Source organism: Colobus angolensis, unplaced genomic scaffold (assembly GCF_000951035.1).
Source record: "Colobus angolensis palliatus isolate OR3802 unplaced genomic scaffold, Cang.pa_1.0 Scaffold129, whole genome shotgun sequence".
Lineage (NCBI taxonomy): Eukaryota > Metazoa > Chordata > Mammalia > Primates > Cercopithecidae > Colobus > Colobus angolensis.
Window position 1 is genome coordinate 7,117,718 of NW_012114141.1, and position 15,569 is coordinate 7,133,286.

At 37.1% G+C, this 15,569-nt stretch overlaps 1 protein-coding gene across 1 annotated transcript in view; it reads left to right on the forward strand.

Moving 5' to 3' along the window:
- The window catches only part of KAT2B (K(lysine) acetyltransferase 2B), a 126,740-nt gene extending 117,349 nt beyond the window's left edge, over positions 1–9,391 (forward strand). Inside the window, exons 16-20 of the mRNA XM_011933775.1 lie at positions 1,217–1,331; positions 2,913–2,949; positions 3,190–3,253; positions 3,350–3,434; positions 7,335–9,391. Of these exons, the coding sequence (XP_011789165.1) occupies positions 1,217–1,331; positions 2,913–2,949; positions 3,190–3,253; positions 3,350–3,434; positions 7,335–7,528 (495 nt within the window). The 3' untranslated portion in view covers positions 7,529–9,391. The remainder of the gene's footprint in view (positions 1–1,216; positions 1,332–2,912; positions 2,950–3,189; positions 3,254–3,349; positions 3,435–7,334) is intronic.
- The last annotated feature ends 6,178 nt before the right edge of the window (positions 9,392–15,569 follow it).

Here is a 15,569-nt window from a genome sequence, read left to right on the forward strand (position 1 = left end):
CGCCTGGCCAATCCTCTGGTTTTCAAGAGTTCATATGAATAAAGCAATGTAAAATATCTTACACTTTTTTCCAATTGTATATTACAATATTTTAGATATAATGGGTTAAATGAAATACATTATTAAAATCAATTTCACTTGTTTCTTTTTGCTTTTTAAAAATGCGGCTAGTAGAAAAATTTAAATTACATGAGTGGCTTGTATTATGTCTCTATTGGACAGCACTGATCTAGATTTACTAGGAATATACTTTTACTAGCTCATTCATTTTATGAAGTTATTTGTTTAACTGTTAGGATTACATATTCATGCTGCAGTATTTACCAGCTATATGTTTGAAATCAATCAGGAAGTAGATTTTTTTTTGTTTTCCTTTGTGAATGCAATTAGTGATTTCTATTGTTTTGTTTCATTTTTCCAAAATTTCGTTGTGATATGTTTAATTTCCGGATGGTGATTTTTTAGTTTTGTTTTTTTTTTTTTAAAGGGATAACCTCACTGTCTTGGAAGTAGTTACCTCAGCATATTAATAATTATTTTACACAACAAACAAAACATCTCTTAACATTTCTCAGTCAATGTGATGGCTCATGTCATGGTTGTGTTGCTTTAATAGATGATACTTTAAATTGTATTACTGTTTTCTTTCTTCTCATGACAGCCTACTATTATAGAGCTGCTTTTTTGATGCAGCTAGAATAGGTTGGAGCTCCAGCCTTGAAAAGTGTAAATAGCAAAGCTTTAACTACTGTAGGCTTTGGGGACTTTCTGGGGCCCGTTTACCTGCCTCTCTAGTCTGAAGGGAACAGTTCCTAGTTATGGGATGTGAAGAGATTCTGTCACTTGACTGAGTTGTGAATGCTCTGGGCTGCTTTCCTGTAATTCTGGCAGAGCCTCCTCAGAGAGGCAGGGCAAAATAATTGGCTGTTATGCTACAGATGACAAGTGGGCCCTAGGGGCTGTGTGTTTTCTCAATATTGGCTTTTCTGGATGGCAGGGACAAGTAACTCAAAGATATTTTTGTGAATGTCACCAAATAGACATGGTATAATATAATTTGTTCATTTCTTACCTGTTAAATACCATTCACCCCTTTCTCCCATCTCATTTCATAAAAAAGACTGTTTTGTTAGGAAAACATTTCATTAGGTTGGCTGACTTGAACTGTATCCATAGACTTCTTTCCCTAAACACATTTCCTTCTTGTGCTTTACAGATAATTAAAAAGCTGATTGAAAGAAAACAGGCACAGATTCGAAAAGTTTACCCTGGACTTTCATGTTTTAAAGATGGAGTTCGACAGATTCCTATAGAAAGCATTCCTGGAATTAGTACGTATAGACCTTCTTTTAAAAGCGAAATTTTTTTTTTTTTTTGAGACGGAGTCTTAAAAGTGAAATTTTTTAATAATGCTGTGATTTGTGTTTGAAACAATTTCCAGAATGCAGTAACTTGGAAAGCTATATTGCCCTGCCTGTCTCTGTGTTATCTCTAGTCTTTTAAGAAAGGCAGCAAATGTCATCCTTTTATGTCTTCCCTACCACCCAATACAAACAAACCAAAGGGAGCTTAGATGCCCCCTTGTAATAGCTGTTAATATCCACCATTTATTAAGAGTCTGCTATTTGTAGCACAGTGCGAATTATTACGCATATGCAACCTTGAAAGCAGGGAATCCTATTTTATAAATGGGGAAATCGAGTTCCAAAGCAGTTAGATCATTTACTGCTAAAGGGCACATAGCCAGTAACGGTCAGAATTAGAAGCAGCCCAGTTCTGATGTCCAAACAACTTACCGTTGCACCGTGTCTCATTGCCACCAGGGTTGCAACCTCCAAGGTCAGTGCTTGACTAAACTAGTCTCCCCAAACTTCTAAAACATATTATTTGTTATGCGTGATTGAAATTGTATACCTTGTTTCATATTCCCTATTTTACAGTAGTTTTCCTAAGGGTTCTTGGCTGTATGTTAGAGTTGAGTTGTATTGGGTTAAACCATACCAAATAGTTGTTTTTATAGGTCAAAAGCCATTGAATATCATTTGGCAATTTTATTCCGTTCAAATCCAAGTTCTTTTTAATATATTTAAGCATTAATAAACAAAACAAAATCAAACAAGCAAAAATTTTCCAGAAAAAATAAAATGTTATTTTGGCAAGATATATCACTTTATTACATCTGCCCTCTGGGAGATCTTACTTTTATGCTAAATCCAGAAATTCTACTTCCATGTAATATCTCTATTAATGACATAATAGCAACCAGATCATTGAATGCCTACTTGTGCCACACATTTATCTGTGCTTTTTTTTTATACATCAACTACTCTCAATAGGGATAAAACCACCTGATTTTTAGGGTTCTGTTTTATAGATCGATAAACTGAGAGACAACTTACTCTTATTTAGGGAGAGTTACCTTTTAAGGAAAGAACAGGAAATCACATCCAGATCTGTCAGACTCCAGGCTGTTTTCTACCTGCTACACTAAACTTTCTTGCATTACAAGCAGGGCCTTAGCCAAATAGAACAGAGACCAGGACAGAGTTTGTTCTGACCTAAAATAACAGCTTAACTCTTTTACAGGGTCATCAGCAGAACATTTGACTTTCAGTTTAAAAAATACACATGCCCACAGTACTGTACATATTTATTTTCTGTGCTCTCCACTGAAAGGTTGGTGTTCCTGCTTTAAAAACAGTAACATATGGGGCAGCGTTGTTAGTCTTGGAAATGTTTTATATTGTTAGCAGTATAAGGAAGTAACTAATTGCCATTAATTTCAGTCTTTTCTCAGAAGTAGATTTTTATTGAGGCATGCCTGTAATTTATTGTTTTTGATAAGTATTAACTATGTTACTCTCTTGACCAAAAGCACTTCTCATTCAGTGTTTCATTTCGTTGACGTATAGGAGAGACAGGCTGGAAACCCAGTGGAAAAGAGAAAAGGTAAGTATGACAGGCAAAAGGATGTTAATGGAAGTGATTTTTCCCCCCCAGCCAGCAACTTAAAGAAAATGGGCAAACTAATTGTAATCACTCACACAACAGTTGGTGGGTTTTGAGTTTCCTAAAACATTCTGGAATGATTCCAATTTTAGGTTTTTGTAAGAATAAGCTGAATAGTAATCAGCTGGCAATAGGGTAAAAATCTAATCATTGCTCCTTGTTTCCCTTTTTCCTTTCAAGTAAAGAGCCCAGAGACCCTGACCAGCTTTACAGCACGCTCAAGAGCATCCTCCAGCAGGTGAAGGTGGGTGTCCTCTTTATTCACCTCATGCACATATTTTGAAATGATTTCCCACATGGAATTTCCATATTAGATACCTTACTTTTTTCTTTACCCAAGAGCCATCAAAGCGCTTGGCCCTTCATGGAACCTGTGAAGAGAACAGAAGCTCCGGGATATTATGAAGTTATAAGGTTCCCCATGGGTAATGCCATTAACATTTTCTAAGTATAGATTTAAAACTCTGGATGGCGGTGTGGGGGACAAATGGTTGCTGAGGTTGATTTGTACTCCTCTGTTTAGGGTAGGAAGTGTCTGACGGGTGGTGGGATTCCATGCACCGTGGAGGGGCAGTGGTGGCAGAGAAGTGGGTGGCTGTGTTCATTAGAGACATTCTGCAGCTGTCGTTTAGAGCCCACGTGAGCTTAATGACACTAGACACAGAAAATCCAGGGTAACTGCAGATAGCACTAGATATGAAAGCTGGTACTTTAGATACAACTTTGCTTATATTCTAACTGTTTGGTGCAAATAGAAAACATCAGCTTATCCTCTTGCTATGCTTTGAGTCTGTCGTAAATAGGTATTCCTTTTAATAATTTTTCAAGATAATAATGAAAGAAGTTAAACTACTTGACTGCTGTGCTTTCAGAGGGAGAAATTCTACTTACCACAATTCTGGATTTTCCATGCCCTTGATGGGTACTGTTAATGTCACTGTATATACTCTTTATTTTAGGCTTTGTCTCATATCCAAAATCAAACAAAAAAGGATGTCTTCAGAAATGTAGAATTGTGCAATTTGGTGCTTTGCCCACACTATGCTAAAATGAATGATTAATTGAATCAATTGAGAACGCTCAAATTAAACTAATTTGGCATTGTGTGGGTGACAGACAGCTAGCTGAAATGTTTTGTTTTTATCAGCTATGTGGCCATATTTTTGGAGAGAGCCAGAGTCTTCTGTCTCTTTTCTACTTGTAATCTATTCCAGGTGCTAAGAATTGTGGAAGTCCAGCCTGGGTAAGGTAGTGAGACCCTGTCTCTACAAAAAGTAAAAAATTAGCCAGGTGCAGTGGCACACGCCTGAAGCCCCAGCTACTTGGGAGGCTGAGGTTGGAGGATCGCTTGAGCCCAGGAGTTTGAGGCTGCAGTGAGCTGTGATTGCACCACTGCACTTCAGCCTGGGCACTGGAGGGAGACCCTGTCTCAAAAAACAAAACAAAACAACAACAACAACAACAAAATTATGGAAGTATTAAAAATGCGAAAAGGAAGAGTGAAAGGGACGCATTAGCTCCTTGGTAACTGAGTTCTTTATAGGTGTTTTCTATAGCATTTAAATGTTTCACATGAATATTTTATATATTTGTAGTAATGATTTCAGTAGCCTACACCCCTTAAACTGGACACACATCTATATGCTTTTCTTTCCCTCTTCTCTCTGCCTTACCACTATTTATTTCAGTACAAGAAAATAAAGGGTAGGGTTGAGTCAGCCTAGAATTCTGAATGGAAGGCTGATTTGGGAATCAGTATTGTCCCCTATGTGCAAAATATGTTAAAACTCTTTGTGTCTATTTCTAACCATAAATTAACTGATTTTTGTATCCTCTTCTCTGGACCGTCTCAGCTTCTTTTGTGAAACCCTCATGGGAAGTTGTGTCAGTTTGGGGCCCTTTCAGCCCTTGTCCACATGCATTCTGAAGACGTGCAGTGATAGGTCTAGCAGATCCCATGGATCATAGCCTACTTACAGCCTGCTTTCTGAAAGTGTTTTGCTTGGTCCAGCCTGTGAAGGTTGTGAATTTCTCCAGTTGGATACCACCTGTGTGCATAGCTGAGTCTCACGAGGGGAAAACTGACCTAATTGAGCAAGGCCAATGACGGGCTGAAATGTGTGCTGGACAAAGTTAATTAAAGCTATAAATGGTGTTCTTCAGTAGGGCAGTATTTTTTTTTTCTTGGTATTGTTTAGATGCTGAGTAAAATATTTAGTTTTGTCCCCAAGATTATCATGTATTTGAAGACAAGAATGACAAATCAATAATTTTACATTTTCCCATTGTTTCCTTATTTGATTTTTCTAATAACGTTACTTTACTTTCCCCATATTCTAAAAATGGATGGGATTTTCTCTCATACGGATGGGATCTAACCTGTTTTCTCTCATATGGATGGGATCTAACCTGTTTTATTTAGGGAGTCACACACTGGACATCACCTGTATAGTCTGGCCCAAGCATGACTTCTTGTTACCCATGGATGGCTAGGCAGGGTTTTCCTGCTTATCCAGATTTCCCAAATTAAGGGGAAGGGACATGAAAACAGAATAATTTGATGGTGTCTCTATATTTGGTACCACCAATATTTAGTCACCTTTTTTAACCCACCTCATTTTGTCAATTGAAAAAACTCTAAGAAGGCCAGAGGAAGAAAAATGCTATCTATAGCTATAGAATAGAAAGGAAGTATTCAGAATTGTTTATAGTTATTCAGAAAAGTCCAGACACCTCCATAATTCTTGCTTTGTTTCTGTTGCATTTTAGGCTCTCTCCATCTTTTCTTACCCACCTCCTAAAAGTAGTTTGAAAGCTTTTGGACAAACTTCTTTGTGTTGTGTCATCCTTTTGCTCCCCCTCCACCTTTTTGGGGGGTACATGTTTCTTCCTTTTAAAACGTTATAAATATTATATTGGGCAGCATATCTTAAGTGGTAGACATTTAGGTGGAAAAGTGAAAGGAATGTAAACATCTACTTTTACTTAGGGCCAATTTCATTGTTTTTTTCTTCCTTAAATGAGAGAACATTTTGATCTGTTTAGTCACACTTGGATGGGACATTTAGTGTGGATTTGATGAGTCTTTGTGTTTCTTAATGCTTTTAGATTTTTCTCTGTCTCCAAACTGTTTTAGTTAGAGAAGAAAGAAAAGTTGAAAGTTGAATTTATAGATGTGATGACATACACTCTAATCGAGATAGGCTTTAATCAAGAGATAGGCAGAAGCAGCTTTTTTCCATTTCTTTGATGCTTTTGTGGTGGATTTAGGATATTGATGCAAATGAATTTCTTCCCATTTGGGGATATTGTACATCAATTTACTTACCTTATTAAATGATGATCCCAGTGTATTTGGTTATAGGTTTCTTTCCCCCTGGAAATTTTGTAACATATTTAGAATTTGGGATATTGGTAGTCAAAAGTGGCTTTTTTTCCCCCCATTTGACTTATTTTTCCACACGTAGTTAATACAATTATAGCTTTTAACAATAAAGCCAGACTTCAAGACAACCAGGGAACCATAAATAGACAAATGTTAGCATCTATTCTAATCTGCATATAATTCTTTAAATTAGTCCTGACAGTGAGGACTGAGGAAACCCCTCTTTAGTTTTATCAGTTTAGCTGGAGTACTGTTTTCACCTATAAAATTCTGCAATTTAAAGCAAGCAGCTATATTGGGAAATTCTTTGCAATAGTCTCACAAGGCTTACTTGCTTTAGAAAATAGATTATTAAATGAAGTTTGTTATTCTTATTTCAGAGATGGAGCTTGAAGCAAAATTCATTCGAGTCATTTTACATGCAAGGTCACTGGTGTGTTCACAGATGTATTTATTATTAGTTTCTCTACTTTATCTATATGACACCAAAACAACTGTGAGTTTAGTGAAACAAATGCAGTCTGATAGTTTTAAGTAATTAAATGATTCAATACCAACGTTCCACCTGCTCTGCTCCATCTAGATAGAGCTTCTTCTGTGTAGTTCTGAATGAATAGCTAACAGTAGTCAGTTCATCATACTTATTGTTGCTAATCTACTTAGCTTCCTTGTGCTGAATAGGGGATTGAACCAGATGACTAATAATGGTCCCTTTAATGCTAAAATGGCTGTGATTTGACATTTTAAAAAAACCTACAAGAGAATGAACATAAGATTTAAGAACTGTTTTCCTTGATCATAAGAATTTCTCTTAAATAAAAGCATTGGGATGATAAAAATGTAATCAAACCAACAACAGAGATTTCTTTCCCAGTCCCAGTTTTATCAGCTGCTGTTTAAAATGAGTCAAAGATGGCTAATATTTTTTTTTCCTGTGCAGATCTGAAAACCATGAGTGAACGCCTCAAGAATAGGTACTACGTGTCTAAGAAATTATTCATGGCAGACTTACAGCGAGTCTTTACCAATTGCAAAGAGTACAACCCCCCTGAGAGTGAATACTACAAATGTGCCAATATCCTGGAGAAATTCTTCTTCAGTAAAATTAAGGAAGCTGGATTAATTGACAAGTGATTTTTTTCCCCTCTGCTTCTTAGAAACTCATCAAGCAGTGTGCCTAAAGCAAGGTGGTTTAGTTTTTTACAAAGAATTGGACATGATGTATTGAAGAGACTTGTAAATGTAATAATTAGCACTTTTGAAAAACAAAAAAAACCTCCTTTTAGCTTTTCAGATATGTATTTAAATTGAAGTCATAGGACATTTTTATTTTATGGAATAGATTTTAATCTATTTACTACTATTAAGGTAAATTTTCTATGGCATGTCCATTAGCTGACTATTCCATGATAGATGATTAGGGGTTTCCTCAAAACCTGTGTGTGAAGAAATTGCACATAGTAGCAAAATTTGGGGAAATTCATAAAATTTTCAGACCATGAATGTTTCCATTTTTTTCTAATGGAATGTGAGAGTTTATTTTTATTTTATTCTGAAGGACTTTAAGGAAGGGATACATGATTTTAAAAAAACCCTGTAAGAGGTGAAATATGTGATGTTTGAAGTCTCATTATAGACTTTTTATATATATTTTTTAAAACACTCGTCTAGATGAGGTGCTTTGAGCAGTTCTGAAAAATGCAGTTCCAGGAAAGCAACTGCTTTGATTCCTAAGGAAGAAATTCTACATAATGCAAACTTTTTAAATAAGCATTTAGGTTTTTGATAATTCTGTCTACCTGCAACAAACTTGTTAGTACATAACCACTATTTTAATAATTATTTTCTCTACACAAATGTGTGATATCGTATTTGACTTTGCTTATGCAGGCCATAAGTTCCAAAAGATAATTTCCCTGGCCACAAAGGCATAAACTTGAAAACACATGAGATTGAATCAACATGCTTTAATAGGAAAAGATGTGTGGTCTATATATGTATCCATCTGGTGAATCCTTGTTCTAATAATTTTTTTTTTCTTTTCTATGATACACACAGCCACACTGATAATATGTAAATGAACATTTTCCTTTTTATGTCTCCAGATTATGTTTATTGTCTGAGGTAAATTAAATTCCCACCAGGGTTTGCTGTCAGTATTTTAACACCCACATTAGTATATGGGTCCAGGGTCATAACCCCCTAAAATCCATCATGCAACCTTATTAATCTATCTTGGGATTCCAGTTTAGTGCTTGGATTTATTTCCTGATTACACTACATAGAAAAGTGAGACATCTGCCATCCCAGCTCTGGGAAAACCAACTAATATATAAATGAAGGCCATCTTGATGGTCTCAACACTAATTTTTTATGATGCAAATTTATAAACTGATTTTTGTAAAGGACAAACTTTTAAAAGTGTATTTAACTTGATGTTTTCTATCAGCATAAATAAAATGGTCATGAATAGTCATTAAAAACAGTTGCCAGTAATAATCTGCATGAAGGAAAAAGACCCCCGCAAATGGCTGAGTTGGAAGTATTGTTTTTGATATGTAACAGATATTCAGAATGCTCACACTGAAAATGCCTCAACTTTTTAAAGTATAAGAAACCACCATGAGTGGTGTCTAGATTTCTAATGAAGAATGATGATACAGTTTGGATTAAGTATCTTGGACTGGTTTTAAACAGTGCTTTGTACCGGATCTGCCGAAGCATCTGTCCAGCCTGGTATCCTGTGAAAGTTTGTTATTTTCTGAGTAGACATTCTTATATTGTCTTTAAAATCAGATTGTCTCTTCTATATTGAAAGCATTTTTATGTTTTCTAATTTAAAAATTAATATTTTCTTATAGATATTGTGCAATAAAGCTGAAGTAGAATGTGTGGTTTTTGCAAATGCTTTAACAGCTGATAAAATTTTACATTTGTAAAATTAATATATTGTACTGGTACAAAATAGTTTTAAATTATATTTTAAAAAGCTTCCAATCTTGTAGTGTGTTTTATTCATTCAGTAGGCTGAGGTTAACAGAACAAATTATGATCTGGTTGATGACCATCAGTTGAATCCTTAAACCTTAGATCTTAAGCATTCTGTTGCATTTGGGGGAGGTTTCATAAAAATCCGTATCTCATCAGTAAGAGGTTTTCAGGAGAGATGCTTACTCTGTCTTTTGAGTTTTCCACTGCATCTTACCCACTCACCCACTAAACAATAACAAAAACGATCCACTGAAAGAAGAGTGTTGTCAGTTTAGAAATTAAAAGAATTTTGTTTTTATACTTTGCATCTGTGAAATATATGAATGAGACAGAAATACAGCTGATTTTTAAACATCTCCCATATGAGCTTTTAATGTTATTCAAAATGATGTCTGTAGGAAAGAACACTATATCCTTTTGGGGTTTGAGAGGACCCAACCAAGAGAATCCCTCTTCTCTACTGAAATCTAAACCAACTGAGAAGTTAAAAAAAAAAAAAAAAGGCATATGATGGCCAAAATACTACCTTTAATACTAGTAAAATGGATATTGGAGAATGTGGCTTCCTTTTTACCTATGGACAATGGGCTTTCTAATGCTGAAACCCAGAATGTGATTGACCAGCTGCTCTGTACCACTGTTCTGTATCCCAGAATGTTACTGACAAGCTGCTCTGTACCCCACTAATGGGGCAGGGACTTTCCCATTTAGCTCAGTGCAGCCCTAGAGCAGTGGTGCGCTCTGAAGACAGGCCAGTCCCGAAGAGGCCCAGGTGAGAGCGGGGCATATCAGCCTATGTCCATAATAACCTATGGTAAGTATGTTACTACTTAACTCCTTAATTAGACAAGTCCCTCCCAGGGGAAGAATGAATGAGGGGACAGAAAGAAGCCAGGAGATGATATATGTCCTCCTTCAAGGAAGTAAACTTTTGTAATGGAGAATAAGTCTACTTCAATCAATAATTAAAAATTGGTCATATTTATTAGAAGCGAATGGTGAGAGGGAGACTTTGAGGTTTTCATTTTACCTGGACGAACAATTTATATTTCCAGAAACTAAGAAGTAGAAACAAGATCAGACTGAAGTACTATGGACCAGTTAATTATTTGTCACCCCTTTAAGCTGATATTCTTTAGACCAACCCTCAGTGTTTACTTAAAAGGATTTTAAGTGCTGCACAAGGAAGGGTAACTGGCGGCAGCTCTTGTCGTTAGAGCTATTCTGCTCTATCCCTTAACTAGCATTCTCCTCTTAGCAAAGTAAAAATGCCAAAGAAAAGCCATCAGCTATTCTGGAATATCAAAGGTCAGAATGGTTGCAAGTTCTTACTTAAGAGGTAGTAATTAGGTTGACAGTTTTTTCATCTGTTGAAGTATATGTTTAAAATTCTTGACCATTCAGACATTTTTTCCTGGCAGAAAAAAGGTGTCTGTGTAGGAGGTAGTGGAGGGTGGGCAGGGAAGGTGGTGGCAGGGGCTGAAATCAATGGCTGTGTTTGAGTCTTAAAGCTCCTGGTATTAAAGTCGTATTTACTTTCTCCTTTGGGTGTATCAGTGCTATCAGTGTAAGTGATGATAAAGATTGGCAGGATAAAAACAATGTTAACTAATGTCTCAGGTAAAGAGTTGAAAATGAATTTAAAGAGAAAAAAAGAGCAAATGAAAGATTTCCAGGTACACTTTGGAGGAAGAGCTTCAGCAAAGTGAAAAAAAGATGCTGTAAGGAAGTGAGAAAACCATAAGCATTATGAAAGCTTCTCTTTAATGTATTTATGTATATTTATGGCTTGATTTATTTATGGGAACATCTTTACTTTCTTATAGAAAAAGGAAGCTAACAATGACAAAGCTGGAGATTTTCTTTGGGTTTATTAAAAAGCAGTATTTCAACAAAGCAGAGAAAAATTATAAGTCAAGCTTCCTGCTCCCTCTTATTGGGAAGTCCGACACAACCTTCACAGGATCAGGAGTTGAAAAAGATGAGAAATGGTATGTGTAATTTGTGTGTGTGTGTATTTATATACAGTCATGTACCACTTAACGATGGGGATGCCTTCTGAGAGATGCAACGTTAGGTGATTTTGTTAGTGTGTGAGCATCCTGGAGTGTACTTACACAGTCCTAGGTGTACCGTGTAGTCTACTACACACTGAAGCTCCATAGTATGGCCAGGGGCTCTTAGTCTAGAAAGTTGTATAGCATTTTACTGTAAATACTGTAGGCAACTGTAACACAAAGGTAAGTATTTTAAACATATCTAAGCATAGAAAAGGTGCAGTAAAAATGTGGTATTATAATCTTATGGGACCACCATAGTATATGCAGGGCATTGTTGTCCAGACATCTTCATTTGGCATGACTCTGGGTGTGTGCATGAAATTTTATGAGCTGAACCTCTCAGTTTATCTAGGTTTGAAGTTCTTTAAAAGAAATCCCAGAGAACTTGGAGGTTAAGGACCTTCTGAAAATAATGCACATGTTTACATGTGTGCACTTTCTGCATATCAGTTCACTTGGTCCTTGGACCCTCCCAAAGTTCATTGGTGAACCCCAGTTTAAGAATCTTTGCTCTCACTAGTCTGGGCAACATAGTGAGACCGTATCTCTACCGAAACAAACAAACAAACAAACAAAAACAATTAGGCCAGGCATGGTGGCTCACGCCTGTAATCCCGACAATTCGGGAGGCTGAGGTGGGCAGATAACGAGGTCAGGAGATTGAGACTATCCTGGCTATCATGGTGAAAGCCCATCTCTACTAAAAATACAAAAAATTAGCCTGGTGTGGTGGCGGGCGCCTGTAATTAGTCCCAACTACTGGGGAGGCTGAGGCAGGAGAATGGCGTGAACCCGGGAGGCAGAGCTTGCAGTGAGCCGAGATCGCGCCACTACACTCCAGCCTTGGCAACAGAGCCAGCCTCCGTCTCAAAAAAAAAAAAAAAAAAAGCATCTTTGCTCCATCAACCTGCCATCTTCTAATGTTAACAGATGGACATCTAGTTTCTACTTAAAAACATCTGTGAACGGGAAATTTGCCTTTTTGTGCAATAGTACTCTTCAACAGTGGGATAGGCAAAGGTTTATAGTACTCTTCAACAGTGGGATAGGCAAAGGTTTATAAGAAAGCCCATAGGTTGGGTTGAAGTCAGCTGTTTGTGATCACGCTCTAGTTCGAGTTTCCCACAGAGTACTATTAGTGTGTGCCAGCACTGTTCCTATCCCTCAACACACCCAAGCATACTTGTACAGTTGTAGCTATGTGCACAACTCAAGATCCTGTCTATGTTTTAAAAACATTTTTAGGCTGAGCACAGTGGCTCACGCCTGTAATCCCAGTACTTTGGGATGCCGAGGCAGGTGGATCACCTGAGGTCAGGAGTTTGAGACCAGCCTGACCAACATGATGAAACCCCATCTCTATTGAAAATACAAAATTAGTCAGGCGTGGTGGCCCATGCCTGTAATCCCAGCTACTTGGGAGGCTGAGGCAGGAGAATCACTTGAAACTGGGAGATGGAGGTTGCCGTGAGCCGAGATTGCATCATTGCACTCCAGCCTGGGCAACAAGAGCAAAACTCCACCTCAAAACAAACCAAAAACATTTAAAAAAAAATTGAGGTATAGTTAACATACAATAAAATGCACCGGTCAGGCCAGGTGTGGTGGGTCATGCCTATAATCCTAGCACTTTGGGAGGCTGGGGCAGGAGGATCACTAGAGCCCAGGAGTTTGAGACCAGCCTGGCCAAACATGGTGAGACCCTGTCTATTAAAAAGCACAGGTCTTAGGTGTTAAGTTTGATGACTTTTGGCAATTATCTACACCAGTAGAATCACACCCTAAAGACAGGACATTCTTATCACCTAAGAAAAGTTCCCTCATGCCCCTTTCAGGTCAATTCTCCTTCTGTCGCCAGAAAACCACTTCTGATTTCTGTCACCATAGATTCGTTTTGTGTGTTACTTGATTTCATATAAATGGGGTCATAGTTTGTACTTTCTGGGGTCTCGTTCATCCACATTGTAGTATGTATCAGAAGTTCATTCCTTTGTATTGCTGAAGAGTATACTCTTGTAATATTCCACAATTTATCTTCTCAAGTTTAGTGGACATTTGGGTAGTTTCCAGGTTTGGGTCTTACAATAATGCTGCCATAAACATTTTTGTGCAGGTCTTTTTGTAAACATATGCTTTCATTTCTCTTATGTGAATACCAAATAGTGAAACTGTTAGGTCACGAAGTAGATGAGGGCTTAATTTTATAGGAAGTTCCCCCTGCCCTTGTATTAACCTGTGAGGCATTTTTTATTCCAGTTCCAATATTCACTGTTACCTATTCCTTCTACGTTTTACATTTATAAATTACAAATTTGTTTGTAAATTATATGTTTTCTCTTATTCATGTTATTGAAAAAAATATTGAACAGGATAAGGGAGAGGATGAAACTTTCCATTATGATGCTAGATACCAACTTTCAAGATGCCAAAGATCAAAATCACTCGAGTGTGACCATGCAGCTGTATGTGAACTCACCTAACAATCCCGATCCAGGCTACATTTCCTACCTTTTCTATAATACCCAGCTGGAATAAATGTTAATTACTCTCCGTTTTACTTATTACATGTATCTTCTTGCACAAATGCTACTTCCCAACACCCTTTATGATAGGGCGCCATACTCATTATCTTGAGTCTATTCTCATTAGACACATGCTTTTCTGCTCAAAGCTGTAGTCAGGATGTATTTAATGTGTGTGAAGATGATCTCAAGTGAATGTAAAACACTATATAGAATTTTAAGTTGACACTATAAATTTTAAAAAGGCTTTTTACCTAAACCAGTATTCAAGTATTGTTAATATGAGTATTATTTTACTTGTACTGGCACTAAGTGGGTTTGAACTAGCAGAATTTAGTGCAGATAGTCAATCTGTGGATGCTGTGTAGATTCCTATAACCAAGTAATTTCCTCAGGAATCTGCACTTAGTAAGTGTTAAGCACTTTTCTAAGCATTTTATATGTACTAACTCACTGAATCCTTAGAATTCAATGAAAATACTGAGATACAGAGAGGGAATTTTCCCAAAAAGGCAAATGCAGGGATTCTGGATCCAGAGTCAGTGCTCTTCAATGCTATGCAATGCCACAGCTACATTTAAAGAATGATGGTCCTAGTTTGTTGCAGCATGAAGTATCTAGATATTAAGGCTACCAACTGTAGTTCCTATTCCTTCACATTTCCCTGCTCTTTACCTCAAATTCCTATTCCACATTTATTAAGCATCTCCTATGTTTAAAATGATAAAGCCCTTTAATGCTAAGATTCTATTACTGGGAAAGAAAAGTCAATTGGAGAAGAAATGTCACATCAATGAATTAAGAGATGAGAGACTAATTTCAGGTCAGGGTGAGAGTTGATGACGTGTTATGGGATCAGGTTGGATAGAGTCATGAAACACCCTGCTAAGAGCCTGGCCTTCTAGACCAGGGGCCTAGGCCCAAGGGCCTAGAACAATGGCCCAAGGCGGCTACTGAAATTTGGAGTGTGTGTAGGTACAAAGTGATCAAAGTAGCAATTATGTTTTCATGGAGAGGTCAGACATTGAATAGTAATTACAGGTATCTAGAGTGCTACAATGAAAGGTAGAGCCTGCAGTGGTGGGACTAAGGGTCGCTTCAACAAAAATACAAATTAAATAAAAAGACTTTTTAAGCAAATGTAGCTTTAATATATGTTTCCAGGGTACTCCCCTGGCTCCTTGTCCCAGTATCTCCTCCATTCAAAAAATCACCACTGTAGGGCCCTGTTTATAAGGAAATTCTGGAGCTTTTACTAGTATAGTGCTATGAGATTATAAAAAGGAAGACAAAAGTCTGGTAAGCAGGAACTTAGAGAAAGCTTCTGAGAGGAAGTGGTTTTTTAAGCTGAAAGATTAGAATAGGCATTGACCAAGGCAAAATTTAGAAGAAGGCAGGCAGAGACAACACTGGCTAAGATCTCCAAAGAACTGAGAGAATTCAACATGACAAGAGTTGCAGAAGCAGCGGAGTGTAGTGTGAGATGGTGCAGGGCCATAACAGGCCATATTAAGAATAATGGATTTTATTTTAAGAGAAATAGGAAATGGATTTTAAGAGAAACAGGAAACAGCTGTTAAGCATAGTCACATTTTGTGATTT